The 22,420-nt window shown below is 44.8% G+C and overlaps 2 protein-coding genes across 2 annotated transcripts; one reads left to right on the forward strand and one right to left on the reverse strand.

Moving 5' to 3' along the window:
- LOC307093187 (late cornified envelope protein 3A-like) lies at nt 1-306 on the reverse strand (the record flags this gene model as incomplete). Its single annotated transcript, XM_079761051.1, has 1 exon — nt 1-306. One exon carries the CDS (start codon nt 304-306, stop codon nt 1-3), a length of 306 nt encoding a protein of 101 aa, XP_079617177.1.
- A 6,452-nt stretch (nt 307-6,758) lies between these two features.
- Nucleotides 6,759-7,064, forward strand: LOC307093343 (late cornified envelope protein 3A-like; the record flags this gene model as incomplete). The annotated part of the gene is made up of 1 exon (XM_079761363.1): nt 6,759-7,064. The coding sequence occupies one exon, from the start codon at nt 6,759-6,761 to the stop codon at nt 7,062-7,064; it is 306 nt and encodes a 101-aa protein (XP_079617489.1).
- Between the last annotated feature and the right edge of the window lie 15,356 nt (nt 7,065-22,420).

A 22,420-nucleotide genomic window follows, 5' to 3' on the forward strand; every position in this document is an offset into this window, starting at 1 on the left:
TCAGCAGCAGCCCCCAGAGCTGTGGCCACAGCCCGAGCCCCCAGAATGCTGGCCACTGCCAGTGTCACAGGAGTCGGAGCTCTGGCGCCTGCATCGGTGGGACCTGCGGTGGTGCCTGTGGTGGCTCAGGCAGCAGCCACCCTCAGAGGAGCTGGGGCCACAGCCGCCCCCAGAGCTCAGAGCACAGCCAGAGGGGGCTGGGGGCAAACACTGTGCTGGGCTCTTTGGGGGGCACTTCGGGGAGGGGCACTTGGGGGTGCACTTGGGAGGGGGCTGGCACTGCTGCTGGTTCTGCTGGCAGGACATCTCGGCAGGAGGTGAGTGAGACTGGATTGACAAAGGAAAAGGTCAGCGCAAAAGCTCCAGGCCAGCGTCTCCTCCATGAACAGCCTGCTAAAGCCCCTGCCCCTCAAACAAGCTGCTTCCTCAGCTATCATGTTCAGGAGGAAAATAGAACTGATGTCAACTTAAAGTGATCTGAAAGACATTTCCCTCACGTGGCCTTTTCCCAAAAGGACTCCACATCTGCCTCTCCTCCTGGACACAGGGAAGCAAATGCACCGCTGTAGTGACGCCTGGACAATGTCTCTGGCCAGTGTGCACCTTTCAGGGTGAAGAGTGGAGGGGCTGCTGACAGCCAGGGCCCTGGCAGGTCACAGACCTCGATGCACCCCACAGAGGTTCCTGCTCCCTGTGCCTCTCCTATGCCCTGCTGCCCTCCAAGGTCCTCTTCTTGCTGCTTCCACCTCACACACTTCGGAATCCCTCTTCCCCACTGAAGTCTGGGCCCGTCTTCCCATCACTCCCCGCTGAGGCCTGTCCCCTGATAGACACTCACCGGGTGCAGAGGAGGCAGGAGAAGTCTGTTCCTGGGGAGGCTGTGGATGGGGAGCCCAGGGCAGGAGCCCTTTTATCCTGTGCTGGTTTGTGACACAGGGACTGGGCATGCAGCTGCTTTCACAAGCAGGGGGAGTTGACAGGGCCACACACTCCCATCCCAGGTCCCCAGCTTCTTCCTGCACACGTGCCAAGATGCCTGGCAAGAGGGAACCAGGAAATCTCGATGACTGCTCCCCAGGCATGTTGGGGTCCTGCCATTTCTCCTTTCACTCATTCAGCTCAGGTGCTTTAACTTTGGCTCTGCCCCTTGCATTTGTGCCGCCGGGCAGTGAGGATGTAAAGATAGATGCATATGACACATTTCCTGATCTTGAGCATTTCAAGTTTAACTGGACAGACATCAGAGAAGTAAACATTTATCTTTGTTACCATGTGATTTGTTCTTTGAAAGCTCTATCTTTCAGGCATTAGTTCCCATTGCTCTGCATAGTACCAAGGGTCATGATTTATTCGTGTATAATCAGCTCCTCATCTCTGGAGATGTTGGTGATCTGAGACCAATGGACCATGGGAAAGAGACAAGTTGGGAAATGGATGGAGAATGGGACCCAGGCCTTGTCTGGCTGGGTGGGGCCCCTAAGAAAACTGAAGCTAAAGTAGAATTATATAAATGAGCTGACAAAATACCAGAATTACCTACAATAGTGGAGATCATGACACTCATATACTAGTATAGTATAAAAATCCAGTTTTTTCATATTTAGTTTCCTGTGGGATATATGATATTGATTATAAAAATTGTCTATGAGTGTGAAATATTTAAGATAGTTATTTGGAGTCAGGAGAATGATTTCAATGTGTGGCTAATGGTGAGGCTGATGATGGTGGTGATGTTATGCGCATCATATCCAATAGAACAGATCTGATAATAGCTAAGGTTTGTGTAGGATGATTTTTGGATAAAATCTGAACCCTATTGTCTCATTGGATTGTATGATAGTACCAGAGGTGAATTTCTCATTAACCTCATTTCTACTATTACAGTGACTGCATTTTGCTATTTTTTTTCAAAAAGATTACATTCAGAACTTCAACGAACATTATTCATTTATATTAAAATTAAATGGTGCCCTAGCCGGTTTGGCTCAGTGGATAGAGCTTTGGCCTGCAGATTTGGGGATCCTGGGTTTGATTCCAGTCAAGGGCACATGCCTGGGTTGCAGGCTCGATCCCCAGTGGGGGGCGTGCAGGTGACAGCCAATCAATGATTCTCTCTCATCCTTGATGTTTCTATCTCTCTCCCCCTTTCCCTTCCTCTCTGAATTCAATAAAAATATATTTTAAAAAAATTAAATGGTAAGTTTTAATGAAATATTTCTTTTCTGTACTTTATAGTTTATTGCTCATAGACAAAAAATTCCTTATACAGGCTTGCACTTTACAACTTACCCACTTTAAAGCATAGGAATTCCATTATTTATTTTGAAATACCTGTGGGAGAATAAATTGCACTGGGTCACACAAAGTTGTGGCTTGGGGTGTGGAAAGGGGGAAGAGTTAGCATTGACCCTCTTCTCTGATACTCTTCTGTCTCCAGAAGGAGTCTCTTGCTGAGGAGATATCTGTAGGCTTAACCCTGAACTATGCTAGCGTGCTCATTTCCTTCAGAATGTTGAGGACCCCACCAATTGATATTGTTTAGAAGGAACTATTCGTGAAAGGTGAAATGGGTGCTTTCTCATATCAGACTGGGTGATGGAGCTGAAGAGGAACACAGAGTGTTGAAAAGCACATGGCTCCATGAGCTCCTCTACTTGCTCTGCCTGGGTTTTCTGTGCTTGGACAGATTACAGGCTCCACATCTCTGTTCAACACATGGACCATCCCAAGTGATAGCCGGTGACAACATCTGATGCATCATTCACTCAGAGTCACTGAAGAGCAACCGGGGACTGACACCCCAAAACTCTGACTTCAGACATGGGGACTACCCACACACACGTGTATTACAGCATCCTCAGCTGGCTCATTCTTATTTCATCACTTGCCTGTCAGTCCCACTACACTGTCAACCTAAGAATGGAGGAGCATCTTCTTCAGTCTTGAATCTCCTTTGGCCCAGCACAACATGTAATATCTCAATATAAATAGTTTGAAAGAATAAAGGAATTAAAATCAAGAAGGGCTCCTACCGGGGAACTGGGGTACAGATATTTGGACCGTCTTGGGGGTTCTTAAATTCCTTCTTTCCTCAAAATGCTTGACACGTTCCATGGGGATGCAAAGGGCCTGGGGCTGGAGAGTGCAACAAGCTGCCCTCTGAATAAGACTCACCCTTACCCTCTTCCAATCCCACCACCCATTTCCTGCCTGTGAACCAAAATAAGAAAAGAGGTCCAAGATTTTGCCAGTTCTCACTGGAATCAGAATATTTCCTTACTCCTCTTTGCTCAAGAATTTTCCCTATGCTGTGGGTTCAGAGCCTCGAGCTCTGAAATAAATAGGGAGTCATTTTTTTAAGTTGATACAATCACATGCAATTATTTGCTTTTTTTACTTCTTCTAGAGTCACTGAACTTCCTCCAAGATGTCCTGGAAGCAAAACTAAGGGTAGTATCAAGCCCCTTCCAAGTGGCCCCTTAAGTGCCACTCACATATCCTACTCAGGGCCCACCTACAGTCTCTTCCTGCTGAGCCTCAGCTCTGGGAGCTGCCTCGCTTCAGCTCTGAGAGGTTAATTGGGATCCACATAAGATCCTTAGTCAGGTGGCACTTTCTGACTACCTCTTCCCATTTTCCTTAAGAATGACTCAGCTGCTTGCCACTGAATGCCATTGTTATGGGGGAGGGAGGAGACAGAACTGACAAGGAACTGTGAGTTCTAAGCAAAGGGAGAAGGATTTTGTGTTTGTTGATTCATCCTTGCCTTCTGATATGGAATGTCCAAAATGTACTCCAAGGAGCTGGACCTGAGATCCTGCACTGCCCACTCCTATACCAACTGCAATGACTAAGTCATGAAATTCTCCCAAGATTCATCTAGCCAGACCAGTCTCTGTATTTCCTTGATGTCTCAGGACCACAGGGAGCCAATGCTCCTTGGGATGGGACTCCTAAGATTGGTGACTCTTGGGGAGTTGCCCTCATGCTCTGGAAGAAGTGACCAGGCCATGATCGTATTGTGATTCTCTGTCATCACAGGTGGCTGTTCTGTGTGGGGGGCCTGCTGAGTACCTGATCTCATGAGGAAAAGGAGGAGTGAGAGGCAGGAGCAACTCATCAAGGTGGGGGTGAGATTAATGAGCCTCTTCTCATTAATGAGTCTTGTGTGGAACCTTCCAAGGCAGGTATCAGGGATGGGGCTTGGGCAAAGCCTGAGAGACATCCACTGATGTTTCATGAAGGACAGGGAAAACTAGCCATTGACAGTCGTAGACAAGAATATTTTGATCCTTTGAAGCTATCCCAAAGTGTGTATGTGTTACTTTTTCAACTACAGCTCCCTCTTCTCTCTTCTACTATCCCATCCCACACCACTATCTTCCACCCCCACTCCCACCATCACCAATGACTCAGGGTTGGCACCCATGGTGAAAAAATAGCTTCCATCCTTGCTGCTATTGTAAGGAGAAGGCTACCTTCTGGTAATCACAAGATATGGGAAAATATTCCCTTTTGCAGCAAAGTCTAAACTCTAACTTTTTGTTCACATGCCCCGTGGCACTTGAATTCTATATGGGGGCCATTTGTCACGGGTGTAACAAATTCTTCTACATTTTTTTGATCTGCTAGACTGTACCCTCCCTGAAAAAGGACACCATACCTCTCCTTTTAAATGCTCTATTCCCATTGCCTGGCCCATAATCATTGCTGAGAAAGGGGGAAACAGTCCCAGATTGCTGGCAACGAGCTGGGCTGGTTCTAGTAGCTAGGCCACATCTTCTCTGATTGAATAAAAGCACGTTCACAAAACTCCATCATCAGACAAGCTAACTTTGTGACCATGAGGGAGCAAGTCAAAAATAAGACCATTCTGAGCACCAACAAAACAAGAGCATTATCCAAATCACACACACAAAAAAAAGATCAAACATCCCGCTTTCTCAGTGGACATGAGACACTGCTACTTCTTTATCAATTGCAGCTTTAGTCTTGCCCCATGAATCCTGCTTTCTAGCTAAAAATTATTGATACCTCATCACATAAAAGCCCCCCCTGCTTTCTGAAAGCACCAAATACAGAGCAAAATTTCACTTCCTTGAACCTTTCCCAAAATTACCTAGCCCAAGCCATTTAATTTTAATATACATGATTAATGTTTGCTGTAGTTCTGAATGTAATAGGGGGAAAAAAATAGCAGTCATTGTGATAGTAGAGATGACATCAATGAGAAATTCACTTCTTGTACTGTCATACAATCCAGTGGAAAAATAGGGTTCAAATTTTATTCAAAAATCATCCTACACAAACCTTAGAAATTATAAGGTCTGTTCTATTAGATGTCATGCACATAACATCACCCCCATCATCAACCTCACCATAAGCCACACATTGAAATCATCTTCTTGACTTCCAATAATAATCTTAAATATTTTATATTCATAGGTCATTTTTATAATCAATATCATACATCTCACAGGAAACTAAATGTGAAAAAATTGGATTTTTTATACTAAATATGAGTCTCATGATCTCACCTATTATAGATAATTCTGGTATTTTGTCAGCTCATTTATATAATTCTACTTTAGCTTCAGTTCTCTTCGGGGCCCCACCTGCCAGACAGGGCATGGATCCCACCCTCCATTGATTTCTCAGCTCATCTCATTCCCATGGTCCAGTGATCTCAGATCACCAACAGGAGCTGATTATACCTGAACAAATCATGACCCTTGGCACTATGCAGAGCAATAGGGAACTAATGCCTGAAAGATAGAGGTATCAAAGGAAGATCACATGGTAACAAAGATAAATGTTTACTTCTCTGATGTCCGTCCAGTTAAACTTGAAATGCTCAAGATCAGGAAATGTGTCATATGCATCTATCTTTACATCCTCACTGCCCGGCACAAATGCAAGGGGCAGAGTCAAAGTTAAAGCATCTGAGCTGAATGAGTGAAAGGAGAAATGGCAGGACCCCAACATGCCTGGGGAGCAGTCATCGAGATTTCCTGGTTCCCTCTTGCCAGGCATCTTGGCACGTGTGCAGGAGGAAGCTGGGGACCTGGGATGGAAGTGTGTGGCCCTGTCACCTCCCCCTGCTTGTGAAAGCAGCTGCATGCCCAGTCCCTGTGTCACAAACCAGCACAGGATAAAAGGGCTCCTGCCCTGGGCTCCCCATCCACAGCCTCCTCAGGAACAGCTTCTCCTGCCTCCTCTGCACCCGGTGAGTGTCTATCAGGGGACAGGCCTCAGCTGGGAGTGATGGGAAGACGGGCCCAGACTTCAGTGGGGAAGAGGGATGCCGAAGTGTGTGAGGTGGAAGCAGCAAGAAGAGGACCTTGGAGGGCAGCAGGGCATAGGGGAGGCACAGGGAGCAGGAACCTCTGTGGGGTGCATCGAGGTCTGTGACCTGCCAAGGCCCTGGCTGTCAGCAGCCCCTCCACTCTTCACCCTGAAAGGTGCACACTGGCCAGAGACATTGTCCAGGCGTCACTACAGCGGTGCATTTGCTTCCCTGTGTCCAGGAAGAGAGGCAGATGTGGAGTCCTTTTGGGAAGAGGCCACGTGAGGGAAATGTCTTTCAGATCACTTTAAGTTGACATCAGTTCTATTTTCCTCCCGAACATCATGGCTGAGGAAGCAGCTTGTTGGAGGGGCAGGGGCTTTATCAGGCTGTTCATGGAGGAGACGCTGGCCTGGAGCTTTTGCGCTGACCTTTTCCTTTGTCAATCCAGGCTCACCCACCTCCTGCCGAGATGTCCTGCCAGCAGAACCAGCAGCAGTGCCAGCCCCCTCCCAAGTGCCCCCCCAAGTGCCCCTCCCCGAAGTGCCCCCCAAAGAGCCCAGCACAGTGTTTGCCCCCAGCCCCCTCTGGCTGTGCTCTGAGCTCTGGGGGCGGCTGTGGCCCCAGCTCCTCTGAGGGTGGCTGCTGCCTGAGCCACCACAGGCACCACCGCAGGTCCCACCGATGCAGGCGCCAGAGCTCCGACTCCTGTGACACTGGCAGTGGTCAGCATTCTGGGGGCTCGGGCTGTGGCCACAGCTCTGGGGGCTGCTGCTGACCTGGATCTGCTGCTGAGACCAGCGACTTGAGAGGAGACAAAGTTCCAGGGACCAGCCTCTGCCTAGTGTGTGCTCTCTCAGTACCCGCATCTGTGCCCTTGGCTGGCGCTGAGGTGTCTCTGGAGAGCAGCTGAGGTCCTCAGTGGCTCCTTCTCTCCACACTCCAGGGCCCCACAGCGTGCCCGCCTCGAGCTCTGCCAGAATCTGCACCATCTACCCCAGCACCTGTGTCTGACCCCATGAAAAAATAAAGTTTTTGTTTCCTCAGCACCACTAGGCTCTTTGACTTTGTTCCACCCCAGTTTGCTCTGGGAGTCTCCCCTCCCCTCTGTTCCTCAGGCCACCACCACCTTGTGGGAGAGGCACATCCTGACTCCAGGCCAGAAAAAGCAGCAGCTCCATTGCCTGCAAAAGGGCCTGTGGGAACACTTTGTGTTGGGCCAGGAGGAGGAAGGGTGCTGGTTCAGCCCCAACCAACGAAAGGAAAAGATCCCATAACATGATGAGAGAAAGGGTCTGACTCAAGCCTAGACTCTGCTGGAGGTGACTTCCGCCATCAGAATCCAGAAGGGATTCCAGGATCCCCAACCAAGAGCCAGGGATCGGGGAGGCAAAGAATCCGAAGCCTGGCCAGAAAAGAGGTTGAGAGACCAGGGGAGGAAAGAGAGGCCATGAGATGATTATTAACTCAATTTCTTCAATGAGGATCTGGGGGAACCATGACGAGGGATAAAACTGAAGATATAGATGCAGGGGACATTGGGCTCTAAATAAGTGTCTGATGAGAGAAAATTGGAAAGAAGAGAAACATGGAACTGAGAAATGGTGCTGGTTTTAAGAATAAAAATAATTATAAGATTAAATATTTCCTTAGCACTTACATGAGCCAGGCAGGATCCCAGCTGTTTGGCATATGGTTCTTCAGTTAATCCTCCCAAACGCCCTGGGATGTGGGTACTCTTATTATCTCACATTGCAGATATGGAAACATCATCATCACACATTTTCTCAACTTGCCACAAATCAATGCAACAAACACACTACCCTGATTTCCTTCAAAGTAATCGAATTCTCTCTAAATTACTTTCTTCCAGCCCAGCTCACTGTGTTTAATGATGATTTTTAACTTTCTGTCAGTAAGATTGCAAACCACACAGGTCATAATTGCAATAGGACCCCATCTGGGGAAGAGAGGTTGTCCCTGATTTTAGACAAAGTGATACCATCAACTGACCACATCCTGCTGGACCTAGCCCAAATATCTACGTCTCCATGAAATCTCTTCTTCCCTGGCCCCCCACACATTCCCTGATCCCTGAGTCCACACAGAAGTAGGGGCCCCCTATCACACCTGTGAGTGTTTGCTTATCTACCTGTCTTCTCCACTGGAATGTGAGCCCTGAGGCGTCCGACTCCCCTCCCCCACACTCACATTTCTGCGATGCCTGTCCCTGCCCTGCCCACCCCTGATACTAACTTGCACTTAGGATGCTGTGCTGCCAGCTCGAACAGGACCAGAGCAACCTCGACAGGCTTGGTGGCCAGCAGCAGGCTGGCTGGAGCCCTGTGTGCTGACGGCTAGGCATCTGTGCTTCCAGACCTCAGAGATCTCTGTGCTGGGGGATGCCTCCACAGCCACTCAAAGGGACCCGCATAAGCCCCAAAGCTCAAGGACTGTTCAGAGGCCCTGAGGCCAGGGAAAGGCAGACCTGGGTCAAAGACAGTAATCAAGAAGGCGGATGAGCACAGAGATAAGACATCCACCACAACCGCAGCTCTGCCCACATCAGCTGGCCTCGAGGTCCCTGGCAGCTGGCTACGAGAGTGACCAGAGACACCTGGTGGCCAACTGTGGCCCGTGTTCCTCAGCCTTGCCCCAGAGATAGCCACCTTCCAAATCAGTGGGGAGCTGCCCCAGCTGATGAAGCAATTAGCAGCTCCAGGGAGCAAAAAGTACCCTAAGTTTGAAAAGTTTATTTTTTTAAATCAACAATGACCCTGGAGGAGTGGCTCCATCTGTTGGAATATCATCAGGTACACCAAAAGGTTGTGGGTTCGATTCCCTGTCAGGGTACATACCTAGGTTGCGGGTTTGATCGCCAGTCGGAGCTCATACAGGAGACAACCAGTTGATATTTCTCTCTCATATGGATGTTTCCCTCTCTCCCCTTCTTCTCTCTCTAAAATCAATAAAAACATATCCTCCATGAGGATTTAAAAAAAAACAACAACAAACTATATGTGTTAATAGCATCTATTCAACATTATTACTACATATTATTAGTGCTCCATAATTCCCATATAGGGAAAATACAACAAGTCCTAATGCGTTAAGGAATAAAAAAATTACTTCCCAATTTTGAAAAACTTGAGAAAGGACAAAGGCAATTCATGAGAGAATTGTAAATGACCAATAAATACAGGTTCGACTTCTTTAATAAACAACAAAAATATCTTTTCCGCCTGTCCTTTTGTAATTATCAGATCTGGGCCCTGAGGTTGTATGCAGTAAGCATATGCATGACAGTGGGAGTGGCCAATTTAGCGGTGTACCCGAAAAACTTAAAAAGTCATTGGATTTGACAGAATAGTAACCATTTCTAGGGAACGCCCCCAGTTCAGTCATCAGAGATTGTTTTCTAATGCGTGTGTGTCATTATTTGGAAGAGTAATGAGGCAGAACCTGCCTCGATGTCCAACAATAAAGCGATCATTAACTAAAAGATTGGGCATCCATAAAATGGATGTAATGCTGGTCAGTCATGAAAACCACTTTTAAAGATGGGCAGTCACATGACGTCAGGTGAAAAGTGTCTAGAGTTCAAGTTTATGGAGTTTAGGCAGCACTGGGAGCATGTGGCACGCAGCTGTGTGAATTGCGTTCTCGCCCACTCCATTTTGTTCCTATTCCCAGAGCTTTCAACGTGTCAGCACATCGGCATGACTTGAATGATCGGAAAATAACTTTATTTTTTAAAAAAAATAAGTGGCAGGGCGAGATTACTAAGAATCAGGGGTCTTGGCCTTTCTGGACCAGAGGCTGTAAGGACTTCAGCATCAGCGCTGATGAAGTCATCCCTTTAGTTTTATCGACGATGAAACAGGCATCTCTCTGCTCTGCCCTGGTCACTCAGAGTCAGTGAGCACTCCCAGTCCCTTATCCAGAAGGAAAAAGAAGGGCGGCTGTGGCTCAGGGCGTGGCCGTGAGCCCGGGAGGAGGACGCTACTCTGGGCAGCCTCACGGCCCCTCTTCCCTTCTACCCCCCAGTTGGCCTACTCTGCCCCCAGCAAATGAAGGCTGTCGTGTTGGCCCTAACTAATCTCAAAATTAATCGACTTTTCTGGTCCTCTTTGCAGCAGGGCTTCTCTCGCTGTTCTCTGATATTGTTGTTAAAAGGTCACTGGTGTTGTTGTTTTAAAAATAATGACAAAGTTTAGCCCTGGCCGGTGTTGCTCAGTGGGTTGGAGCCACACCGGCCACGGGAAGGTCTTTGTTGGATTCCCGGTCAGGGCAGTCCCTGGGTTGCAGGTTCCCAGGTTCCATCACGGCCCTGGTCAGGTGCATGTGGGAGGGAACTAATCAATGTTTCTCTCTCACATCGATGTTTCTCTCTCTCTCTCCCTCCCTCCCCAGGCCAGTTCTCTAGAGAGTGAGGAGGGTGAGGCAAGGGGGTTAGGAAGAAAACCTTTGGTGATAATACCTTAGGATTTTACTCTCTCATACTTGTGCACTCGTCCAGTTAGGAAATTCGTAGTCTCTGTTTTCTTCCTAGTTGTCAATACAACTTAAAATTAAATTACATTAGAAAGAAAAAAGCTAAACCTACAGTCATTTTAAACTCATGGAACACTTTATGAGATTTTACTGTTAAATGTTCCCAAACTACAATTGGGACTTAACAGGCTCTGCTATGCGGTTTTCTGAACTGTCACCAATAATTTCAAAGCTGCTTTCCTCTTGTAAGTGGTCCCACATTTGCCTGAAGGGTGATGCCATGAATACCACGTGGACCTCAGCTCCACATCACTAGGCAGTTGTTAGCAGAAAATGGCAGCTCTAGGCAGTAATTTGTTTCCCTACCAACACACACACACACACACACACACACACACACACACACTTACTCACACATATTTACCTATGTGTTTTTCTAGCTCCAGACACTAAGCGTCACTTGGAGTCCAAAAATAACTGGCATACTTATTTCACATAATTCTAGAATGGGTGGAGTAATCCACTGAAGCAAGCAGTCTGTTTCAGTTGGATGGCTAGCAAAGGGTGACCAGATGGCTGCATCTCCTTGATGAAATTCTTTAGGACACCTGTAGGGGGTGGTGTGGGACTGGGGAAGGAACCCAGGATGGGGATCCAGTGCTCTTAGTTTAAACAGAGCAATGCAGCTTCCTCTCTTATGGAGACAATAATAATAATAATCTGTTCCTGCCTACACGGTGGTGATGAAAATCAGATTAAGAGTTAAAGAAACTGTGGGCTAAACCACAAATTGATAAAAATGACTATGTATGAAAGAGAGGGGACAGGAAAAAATGCTGGATTTTTAGAGTTTTGACTTCAGAATAATGTAAATTCATAACACATGAATAAAAACAAAAGTATTAAATTTAAAAATTTCTAAACAGGGAATACAAACTGTAACAAATGTATGTAACTGTATATGAAGTAGGTAATATAACTACAATGACAAAAGAGTTATTTTAAGTTGCTTTAAAGCAGTATTCTGACTACATGTCTATTCCCAGGACAAAAAATAAAGTTTCAAAGAAACCTTACATAGCATTGGGTGGTCTTATCAGTAGTAGTAATATTGGCATTGGCATTTAGAAAATGTTATTGCTATATTGCAAGATAAAACAAAAAAGGCCAAAATTTTCCATGTAAGAGGGAAAAGTTCAGAAATAATATAAAGGAAGGATATATCCCAAAATGTTAATTTAAATGGAAATATCATTTTTCATTCATGATATTTTTCTTTAAAAATGGATTTCCTGGTGTTGTCTATAAAATACCTAGCAGCAATAAAAGCTTAGTAGTATTTTTCATCCATGCTGCCCATATTATGGTTTCTAAATCCCATGTCCCCCTAAAAGAACGCAGGAGTCCTTGGAGATATGCTTGAGGCTAGATCTGAGGCAGGCAATGCACAAGATGACCCTTATTTTACTAGAAAGCAAAGAAGCTATAGCAGAGGCTATGTCAAAAAAGACACAGGAAGCTTAAAAAAGGAAAATTTGAAAATCAAAAGCAATAATTGTTGCAGTTTAGCAAGGCACATCAAAAAATAGAAAAATCCATGAGTTCATAATGATACTTCCTTTAAAAAAAAATGGTTATCCCTCTGGTCAGGTCGCTCAGTTGGTTGGAGCATCATCCTGTACACCAAAAGGTTGCGGGTTTAATCCCCAGATAGAGCACATATGGGAGGCAACTAATTGATGTTTCTGTCTCACATCGATGTTTCTCTCCCTCTCTCTCTCTCTCTCTCTCTCTCTCTCTCTCTCTCTCTCTCACACACACACACACACACACACACACACACTTGAATTTGATTCACGCTTCCAGATCTGATGACCAGTTTATAAGAAATACTGGGTAATATAGGGATATCACAAGAAAGTTAAATGACACCAGGAAGAAGCAATCCAATGAGATCAAAATATGAGAAATTCTTCAAGCTGAATAATCTGTTTCTTTAAGAGGTAAATGATGCTTCCAGATCTTGGCTATTGTAAATAATGTTGCTATGAACATAGGGGTGCATACCAGTATATTCTTTCAAATTGGTGTTTGGGGATTCTTAGGACATATTCCCAGAAGTGGGTTCGCTGGATCAAGCTGCAGTTCCATTTTTAATTTTTTGAGGAAACTCCATACTGTTTTCCACAGTAGCTGCACCAGTCTGCATTCCCACCAGCAGGGCACATCCTCACCAGCACTTGTTGTTTGTTGATTTATTGATGATAACCATTCTGGCAGGTGTGAGGTGATACCTCATTGTGGTTTTAATTTGCATCTCTCTGATGATTGGTGAAGTTGAGCATTTTTTCATATGACTATTGGCCATTTGTATGTTCTCTTTGGAGAAGCATCTATTCAGGCCCTTTGCCTATTTTAATTGGATTGTTTGTCTTCCTGGCGTTGAGTTGAATGTCTCATTGGCAAATATGTTCTCCCATACAGTGGGTTTTCTTTTTATTTTATTGATGGCTTCTTCTGTTGTGCAGAAGTTTTATAGAAACAGAGGCATGGATTCATGAAACAGATGGACAGCTATCAGAGGGGTGGGGGGAAAGGTGAGACTGGATGAGAGAAGGTGAAGGCATTAGCCAAAGAACATATGCAAAACCCATAGGCACATACAACAGTGTGGTGAGGGCCAGAGGGAGGGTGGGCATGGGCTGGGTGGAGGTAGGCAAATGTGGGGAGGGTGAGGACATCTATAATAATATAAACAATAAAAAATAAAGTTAAGCAAAGTAAATGATGTGGAAGAGGAGGGTGACTGCTACAGATTAGAAGAAATTTAAGAGACATGGCAATCAAATGTGTGGTCCTTGTTTGCATCCTGATTCAAAAGACCAACTTTAAAGCCACATTTTTTTAGACATTTGTGGAAATGTGACCATGAGTGAGGTGCCATATGATTTAAAGAAATATTGTTAATTGTTAGGAACAGTAATGACATTGAAGTCATGTAAGAAAGAGAAATGCTCATGCATTCAAGATACATACTACAGCATGTATGGGTGGGGGAAAATGTGAAGTGTGGGCTTTGCTTTAAAAATAGTCCAGAAAAAAAATGTTTGTGTGTGTGTATGTTGACTTGGGGTGCAGTGGGCTGGGGGGGGGCAGGAAATGAAATAATATCAACAAAATGTTTTGTTTTGTTTTATCTGAATGTTGGGTAATTGAGACTGACTACCCTATTCTATCTCTGTTTGTGCAGATTTGAAATTAGGGCCAAAGAGTGGAAGAACCCTCTACACCATGGTGGGGGAGAGCTTACTACAAAATGTAGCAATTCTACTCCTATAGGTTCATCTAAGGTTCATCCTATGGCAATGTGGCACGTACATTTCCCCTGCCTAAATTACAGGCTCGACCCTATCACTTTCCATCTCATTGCCTTGTTTTATTGTCTTCATAATGATTAACACTATTTGTGAATATCTTATTTGTGGTCTGTTTGTTTATTTTTATCTCCCTCTCCCGCTTCAGAGGTTAACGTGAGGGCAGGAACTTTACCCCTCATTCTGAACCCTCAACACCTCGTATAGTGCTAGGCAGTGTTAAGGTGCCTGGTAAATATTTGTTGAATGAATAAATGAAGCACATTACAGCATATTTAATTATAGTAACAAATCAAAGCAAGACAATGCCCAGCAATAAGGAGTTGGTTAAATAAACAGTGAACTATCCATAAAATGGAAAATTATTCTGACATGAAAAATATGCAGTGAATGAGTGTTTATTGTCAGGAAAACATGCTATAATATATCATCGGATGAAAAGTTAAGATAAAAAATAGCGTTCATAACCTGAATTTGTTTTTGTTAAAAGAAAAGAAAGTTTGCATAGAGAAAGATCTGGAGAAATATACAACCAGGTGGGAAAATGAGTGTGGTAGATAGTAGGATTATGAGTTGCTTCATCTTTGTTTTTTTATATTTATATATTTCTACAGCGAACACAATTATTCAATAATTTTTAAAAGTTACATAAACATTAAAAACTTAATACAAAGATTTTCTAACAAATTAAAATTTCCAAAATGAAATAAACGATCTTGTGAGGCAGGTTATTATAGAAGGGACTTTGTCCTGCATTGAATGAGGAATCCTACTACACGCTCCCTAATAATCCTTTCAAATGTCAGAGATATTGTGAATTTTGGACTATTTACCCTAATACATATATTTAACTAAACAGGTAGTACATGCATCATTTCTACTTTATTATTAATTGTGAATTCGATGAGGAATGGATATAATGTCAGAAATGAGCCCAGGCATTTTTTTATACATTTCTGAACTGGGTGGAGTGGAGGATTAATTTGCTGCTTTGGACTAAGAATGCACCACACCTTGATATAATTTCTGATGAGTACAAGTACAAAGCAAGGATTAAATTATAGCGTTTATGCTGTCAACAATCGATCAACAGCTGTTTTTGAACAACTCCTATATTCAAGTCATAGTGCTGAGTGGACAGGGAAACACCAAGACATATAGGGCACCAACCACTGTCCTCAAGAGTCTTAGAGTCTAGCCGGTGTAGAAGAAATCTGCCTGGCTTAAGAATGGAATGAGAATCAACAGTTGGTCCCAGGGTTTGGCTTCCCTTTGAGGTTCTTTTGAATCCAGTACCTCTGCTCCTTCCACAATAGTTGCCAGGGCTGACGTGGCCCCAAGAAGAGCGAAAATTATTTCCCTAGATTTCCCTCAGCACCGCTGAGACAGACAGGAAATTTCAAACAACCAACTACTGGTCCTGGCCCTATTGCTTAGTAGATAACTTTAAAATCGTTACGCTATAAACATCCCAAGTGTTAGATAAAATATAATAAATATCCTTTTTGATTCATACCTATGCTTGCAAGCAAGTAAGAAAAATTCCCAAGTTCCATGATTGAAGGAAGACTTGAAAACCAACACCAGAACAGGAAGCCCGTGAGTGGATATGGCAGCTGCCTGATGGCAGGGACAGTCCTTTCCTGGGGTTTGAGATTTGAGATCGAGTGTCCGGAAGAGAAAGAGACAACACTGGACACAACAAAGGAGACATCCTTAGTGAAAAAGGTGGACTAGGAAAGTTACCATACGACACAAGGAAGCTTGTCTGGCTTAGTGTGGGCTCATGGGGAGTGGGGAGAAAATAAACCTTTAAAATTAATCACCAAAGGTCTGTGCCTCGAATCTGTTTGCTGTTCACCCAGAGTAGACCACACATGTGGTCTGCTAGTCCCAAGCCGAGTCATTAAAATAAAAATGATTCCCAGGCAGGTGACCTGGGGTATTTGACAAAAAACAAACTCAGAATTAATCTAGAGGGACTTGTCTTCAGCATAAGCTACATAAGATACCCACACCCTAACTGGTTTGGCTCAGTGGATAGAGCGTCGGCCTGCAGACTGAAGGGTCCCAGGTTTGATTCCGGTCAAGGGCATGTACCTTGGTTTCGGGCACATCCCCAGGAGGGAGTGTGCAGGAGGCAGCTGATTGATGTTTCTCTCTCATCAATGTTTCAAACGCTCTATCCCTCTCCCTTCCTCTCTGTAAGAAAATCAATAAAATGTGTTTTTTTTTTTAAAAAAAGATACCCACAATAAAGTTCCACTGAAGATGAATTCATGTTGTATTGTCTTCTTGTGTGTTTTGTAATTTTGAATTTTGAGTTCATCTTCAGTCAAAGTCAATATATTCTATAAAAGGTAGGATTAGACTACCAAGAATTTTCAGATTAAACAACTAGCTGGCCCTCAATAAAAGTATGAGGAATGAGTAAATGAAGGTGATTTCTCTAAAAATAGCAAGTCAGACAGCTACGGGCTGAACCTACGTTATGTACAGATTTAGAAGTAGAGCTAGGAAAGAGACTGACTAGCAGAAAAGAAAATATAAAAGAAAAAGTCCGAAGAATCAGAACACACGGAGGAGGGTGCGGTATCACAAAGGGAGGGGCAGAAGCTGACCAACAGTGGCCAACGCTGCACCCACAGCTAGGATCCTGGGAACGAAGAGAGACCATTGGATGCAGTGCCTGACAGATGACTTGGCGACTGGAGTAAGATCATCAGGCAGGCCCTGGCCGGTTTGGCTCAGTGGATTGAGCATCGGCCTGCGGACTGAAGGGTCCCAGGTTTGATTCTGGTCAAGGGCACATGCCTGGGTTGTGGGCTGGATCCCTAGTGGGGGGCGTGCAGGAGGCAGCCGATCAATGATTCTCTCTCATCATTGATGTTTCTCTCTCTCCCTCTCCCTTCCTCTCTGAAATCAATTTTAAAAAAAAAAATTTTTTTAAAGAGATCATCAGGCATAATGGTTGGTGGGACAAAACCAGAGGGATTAGGAAGATTTAAGTAAAAGATAAAACAATGAATGGCACTCTGAAATTTAGGGACGAGACTAAGAAAAGAAGATAGGTACGCATAGTAACTGGAGATGAAGTTAACGCCCCCATTTTTAAGCTAAGGTAACTTTAGTCTGATTGAAAACATGGGGGAGAGACCTAACAAGCCCCAAATGTCACGGCTCACCATGCCCCCAGGATGAAGTTCCAGGAGCTGTGGGTAGTTCCACAAGGTCCTGCCTTATCTGTTCCCTGACCAGCTGTATAATCTCACCTGCCTCAGCTTCCTTGAGCACCAGGCACGCAAAATTGTTTGCTACAAAACACGTACTCATCTCTCTGGCCTTTGCGCTTAAGGCTGTTTGCTTTAACTTAAATATTTTTTTGCTATCTTCCCAGCCTGGCCAACTCCCAGGTAGTCTTAAGGACTAAGTTCAAACAACACCTTTTGCCTCAGCGGGATGAGTGGTCCCCTCTCTGTGGAGCTGGCTTCATGTGTGTGCTGACTTCAAGCATTTATCAAATTACACTGTATTACGACGTTTTACTCATTCTCCCTCGACACTACTGGAGAAGAGTTACTTGTTTGTTTCATACAGAACTGATCAATAAGTTTTAGTTAATGAAAGATTGCAGTTATAAATGAACAGAAAATCATCAAGGGGAGAGGGGTTGGAGAAAGGAGGTTAATTTCTGACTTTCAGGTACATGTAATCACACTTCATACACTGAGAAAATGGCCTATGAACACAGAAGTTTCCAAGCATGCCAAGCTGATGCAGCTACATTATTGGCAATTGAACGAGTATCTCCTTAAGAATGAGATAGAGCCCTAGCTGGTTTGGCTCAGTGTATAGAGCGTTGGCCTGTGGACTCAAGGGTACTGGGTTCGATTCTGGTCACGGGCACATGCAATAGGCAGCCAATCAATGATTCCTTCTCATCATTGATGTTTCTATCTCTCTCTTCCTCTCCCTTCCTCTCTGAAATCAATGAAAATACATTTTTAAAAAAGAATGAGATAGAGCATTCAATGAGAGGTTAGGAGCCATAGCTCTTGCCCTGATGCAATGTCTACAAGAGAAGAGGGGACACTTGCTTTTCTAGATTGGACACATTCTGAGGCAAGCTGGCATATTTCAGATTTAGCAGAGCCAGCTCACTCTGAGCTGCTGCAGTGTCATCCAAAGAAAAGAGGATGTTGTCCTTATTAACCATGAATGCCAGTTTTCCTGTCCAACCTGTTCCACCGGGTTAAAATGAAACTGCTATCCTGCCAGATGCAATCTCCTACTATAACTGTTTGATGCTTTAAAGAAACCAAGATGGATCATGTAAGGGGAAGGAAGAAACTGTGTGACTAGTTTGATTTGCATGACATCCTTTAGCTTCTGCAGTTCTTCACGATCCTGGTTCTCTTCCGCCTGAATTTCTAGAACCTGAGACCCCAAAATAGCCTTATCTAGTCCAAATCATTGGGTAGTTTCTCCGACTTCATCATCTTTGCCCTCTTCACTTGGAACTCAACTTCCTCCTCACTGCCCAATTTCTTCTTCAGCTTAACTCTTGACTTTCTGTTATGCCCATTCACTCACTCATTCATTCATATATTTATTAAGTGCCTTTGATGTCCCAGTCTCTGTTTTTCACCCTGCAATGAGCAAAGACAGATCAAGTCTCTCAATCACTTTCACAGACTAGGTGGGACCATACCCATTCCCAAGGATTTGACACTCATGTCTACATGACTTACTGCTATGTGTTTATCTAAATGTTCAAGGGTCTGTCTGGAGTTCCAGCCCCAAGTCCTGTCTCATGGTCATGTCTTGTCTTCGTTTAAAATCCCCATACACCTTCACTTCTTCTCAAATTCCACGTGTCTTGAGCTGAACTTGCCCTCTTCCTCTCCACGCTAGTTTTTTCTCCTGACATCTCTGTTTTGTCAAAGGTATCTTGATTCTCCCGTCATCAGGCACAAAATCTCAGAAACACCCAACTGCTTCCTTTTCCTCAGTCCCATTACATCACCCAGTCTATCTATGCTTCTTCCTTCTGAATAAATGCTTTTCATGTCTGTCATTTCCTTTCCTTACTCACTGCCATGTACTGAGTTCAGATTCCCATTTCAAGCCTGGACCATTGTGCCTCCTCATTGTGTATTCTCTCCATTCACTTCTTCCTCTAAAGCAGGCGTCCTCAAACTACGGCCTGCGGGCCACATGCGGGTGTTTTTGCCGTTTTGTTTTTTTACTTCAAAATAAGATATGTGCAGTGTGCATAGGAATTTCTTCATAGTGTTTTTTAAACTATAGTCCGGCCCTCCAACGGTCTGAGGGACAGTGAACTGGCTCCCTGTTTGAGGACCCCTGTTTAAAAAGTTTGAGGACCCCTGCTCTAAAGCACCCTAATCATTGCTGCCTAATTAAACTTAGGGTCATCTAAGAGAGTACTGTAGGTGTTACACAGACCAACTTCTATGTTTCTGAAGTACTTATTTCAAAACTTCTTTCTAAAGTACTTGTATTCCTACCATCACACTCCACAAACATAATGCACTTTCAGCTTCTTGGTTTGGTTCTCAAAACCATCCATAATCTGCCCTTATCTCTCCCTCTCGGAGAATGACCTTTCTACACCTCTGCCTCCCCCTTGGGTATCCTTCCTCATCCCTCATCCCTGAGCTTGAAACTTCTCGCCTTCTTCCCAGAAATGCATATTACAGCCCAGTGTTCAGAACAGTGGTTTTAGAATCAGACACACCCAGTTCAAAACCCTGCTCTGCCAATCACAAGTTGTGAAAACTTGGGACCTGACAGCTCTAAATCTCAGATTTCTTATTTTTTTAAAGTGTGGGGGAAAGGCTACCTTGCGGGAGAGTTGTGAAGATTGAGTGAAATTATGCCCAGTTCATAATTCACGATCGATCTCACTACCAAATCTGTGCGCCAAGCAGCTGGAATTCCAAGCAATTTCCCTATGAAACAAAGTCCCTAATGGGCCCAAATTAGCATCTCTTAAACATCTGTAGCCTCAGGCTTCCAGCCAGGCAAACACCTCATAACCCTGTGCTTTTCTGCTCTGCAGGATGGTTCCCACCTTTTCTGCTCAAATGTTTCCTCAGAGACTCCTTCCCCGGTCTTCCTTTAAAATCCCCATAGACCTTCACTTCATCTCTATACCCCTGTCTTCTTCATTGTCGTCACAGCACTTTTCACTTTGTGAAATCATCTTTCTTGCTCACTTTCCTGTCTGCCTGCAGCCCCAAAGACCTCCAGGATCTGGGTATCATTTCTCGTTCTGTCTCAGCACCAGGAACAGCATCTGATGGAGTCGAATCAATGTGTAACCGCATGAACCTCTGCCTCTCCGAAGTGTCTCCACCCTTCAGACCCAGCTCAGATCCCTCCTCCCATGACGTCTTGTGAATAACTCAGCCCAAAGTAACTAGTCCTCATTTGAAGTCCTGTGACAAATCATCTAAATTCAGTTGAGTCCCTATAGCCATGGTCTATGCCATGTTCTTGTATTTCTTGTGTTTGTATGTATTTGTAGGTGTTGTGTGTATTTGTGTGTGACATTATTTCTTACATGTGATATCACTCATACCTTGTATGATCATTTGCCATGTTTTTCGAATCAGACTATAAGTGCCTTGAGGTCAAGAACTACTTTTATGCATCCCCTCGAATTGTTAGCACAATGCTTTACATGTGACGCACTAACAAATATTCATTTATTTATTGACCTCTAATGTGTACCTGGCACCATTTTAGGTGCTAGGGATGTAATGATGAGCACAGCATTATCTAAATAATTAATCCAATGACATTATCACGGTGTCTAGATTATGAAGAGGAGGTTCTTGGCTCTCTTGGAAGACATTAGAAAGCCTCGTCCAATCGGAGACTGTCCCTTGTTGCCTGGACAACCTCAGGTGGCTCACTTAAACTCTCAGAGCCTCTCTCAATCTGTTATATGAAATGATGATACTTGTCTTGCAGAATTGTAATAGAGATCTGTGAAAACACTGTATTAGCTGCTAAGTTCTATATAAATATCAGTTGTTACTATTGCCACTATAATAACATACTAGTAATTTAAGCTGAAACTGGAGCCATCATGAATAAAATACATTCAAGATTACTGTCACTGTCTTGTTAAGAATAACATCTTATTACCCAACGATAACAGACACCTGATAAACTTGATTCTGCCTGCCACAGTGTACTGGGTGACCACTCAAGTCTGAGGAGGACTTCACGTTGCCAAATTCCCCTGAGCTCCAGCGCTCTAAGGGGTGACTGCTCCCACCTCGGAGGGAACCCTGTGCCATGCATACAGCACACCTGCTGCTGGAAATGAGGAAAGCTGTAGAACCACGAGCAGATCTAGCCTATCCAACATAGCTTTCTAGGAATGCCCAAATCTCTCTCATCAAAGCCTCCCTGTGGTGGCCTGCTGGAGGTCAGGGGTATGAGAGCCTGGCGGTACCACCATCCAGGGGCAGCCACTTGATCAATATCAACGTGCCTCTCGTACAAGGGTGTGTACTTTCATTCAGATTCACGTGTCTCTCGTCTTTCCCAAAACTCAGGCCTCAGCTTCCTGCTTAAGGGTCATCCCCAACCCTCAGTTGGCTTTTCAATCTGTCGTGAGTCAGGCAGTGCTTCCTTCCGGCCTCACGCGCCACCATGTCCCAGGGCCTGTTGTTTCAACACATGTCACTTGTGGGAGAGGCAGGCCCACGGGTGATATCATCTGTTTACAAACAGCTTCCACAAATCACCGCCCACTGGGAATCAGAGAACCTCAGAGATGGGCGGAAGGCCCCTCCCACCCAGAGCACGACTTCCCTTCGGAGCCTCCCTGACAGGGGTCATTTGGCCTTGACTTTAAACATCCCGGGTGAATCCATGGAGCGTAGCTGACCTCACCTCTGTGCACATACCTCTGGTGGGGTGGATGCCATGACAGAGCCTCCCAGTCACTGGGTCACTGATGTAACAGTAGCCAAAGAAGCCAAGCTCCAATTTCCTAAGAGCCTGGGTGTGCCTGCAGAGGCCTGCGTGTCCCTGCCCCTGGGTAGTGGTGACTCCGGAGCCGTAGACTATGACACTTTGAGTCTCTGATCATGGACTTTGGAATCAGTCAGACCCCAATTCGAATCTCATCTCCCTCACTCACCATCTGGGGGCCTTGCACATACACTAGCGGTGCGACTTGGGCCAACGCTCTGAATCTCCCGGAACCCCAGTTTCCTCCCATATA

The sequence above is a fragment of the Cnephaeus nilssonii genome (assembly GCF_951640355.1).
Source record: "Cnephaeus nilssonii genome assembly, chromosome: 21".
Lineage (NCBI taxonomy): Eukaryota > Metazoa > Chordata > Mammalia > Chiroptera > Vespertilionidae > Cnephaeus > Cnephaeus nilssonii.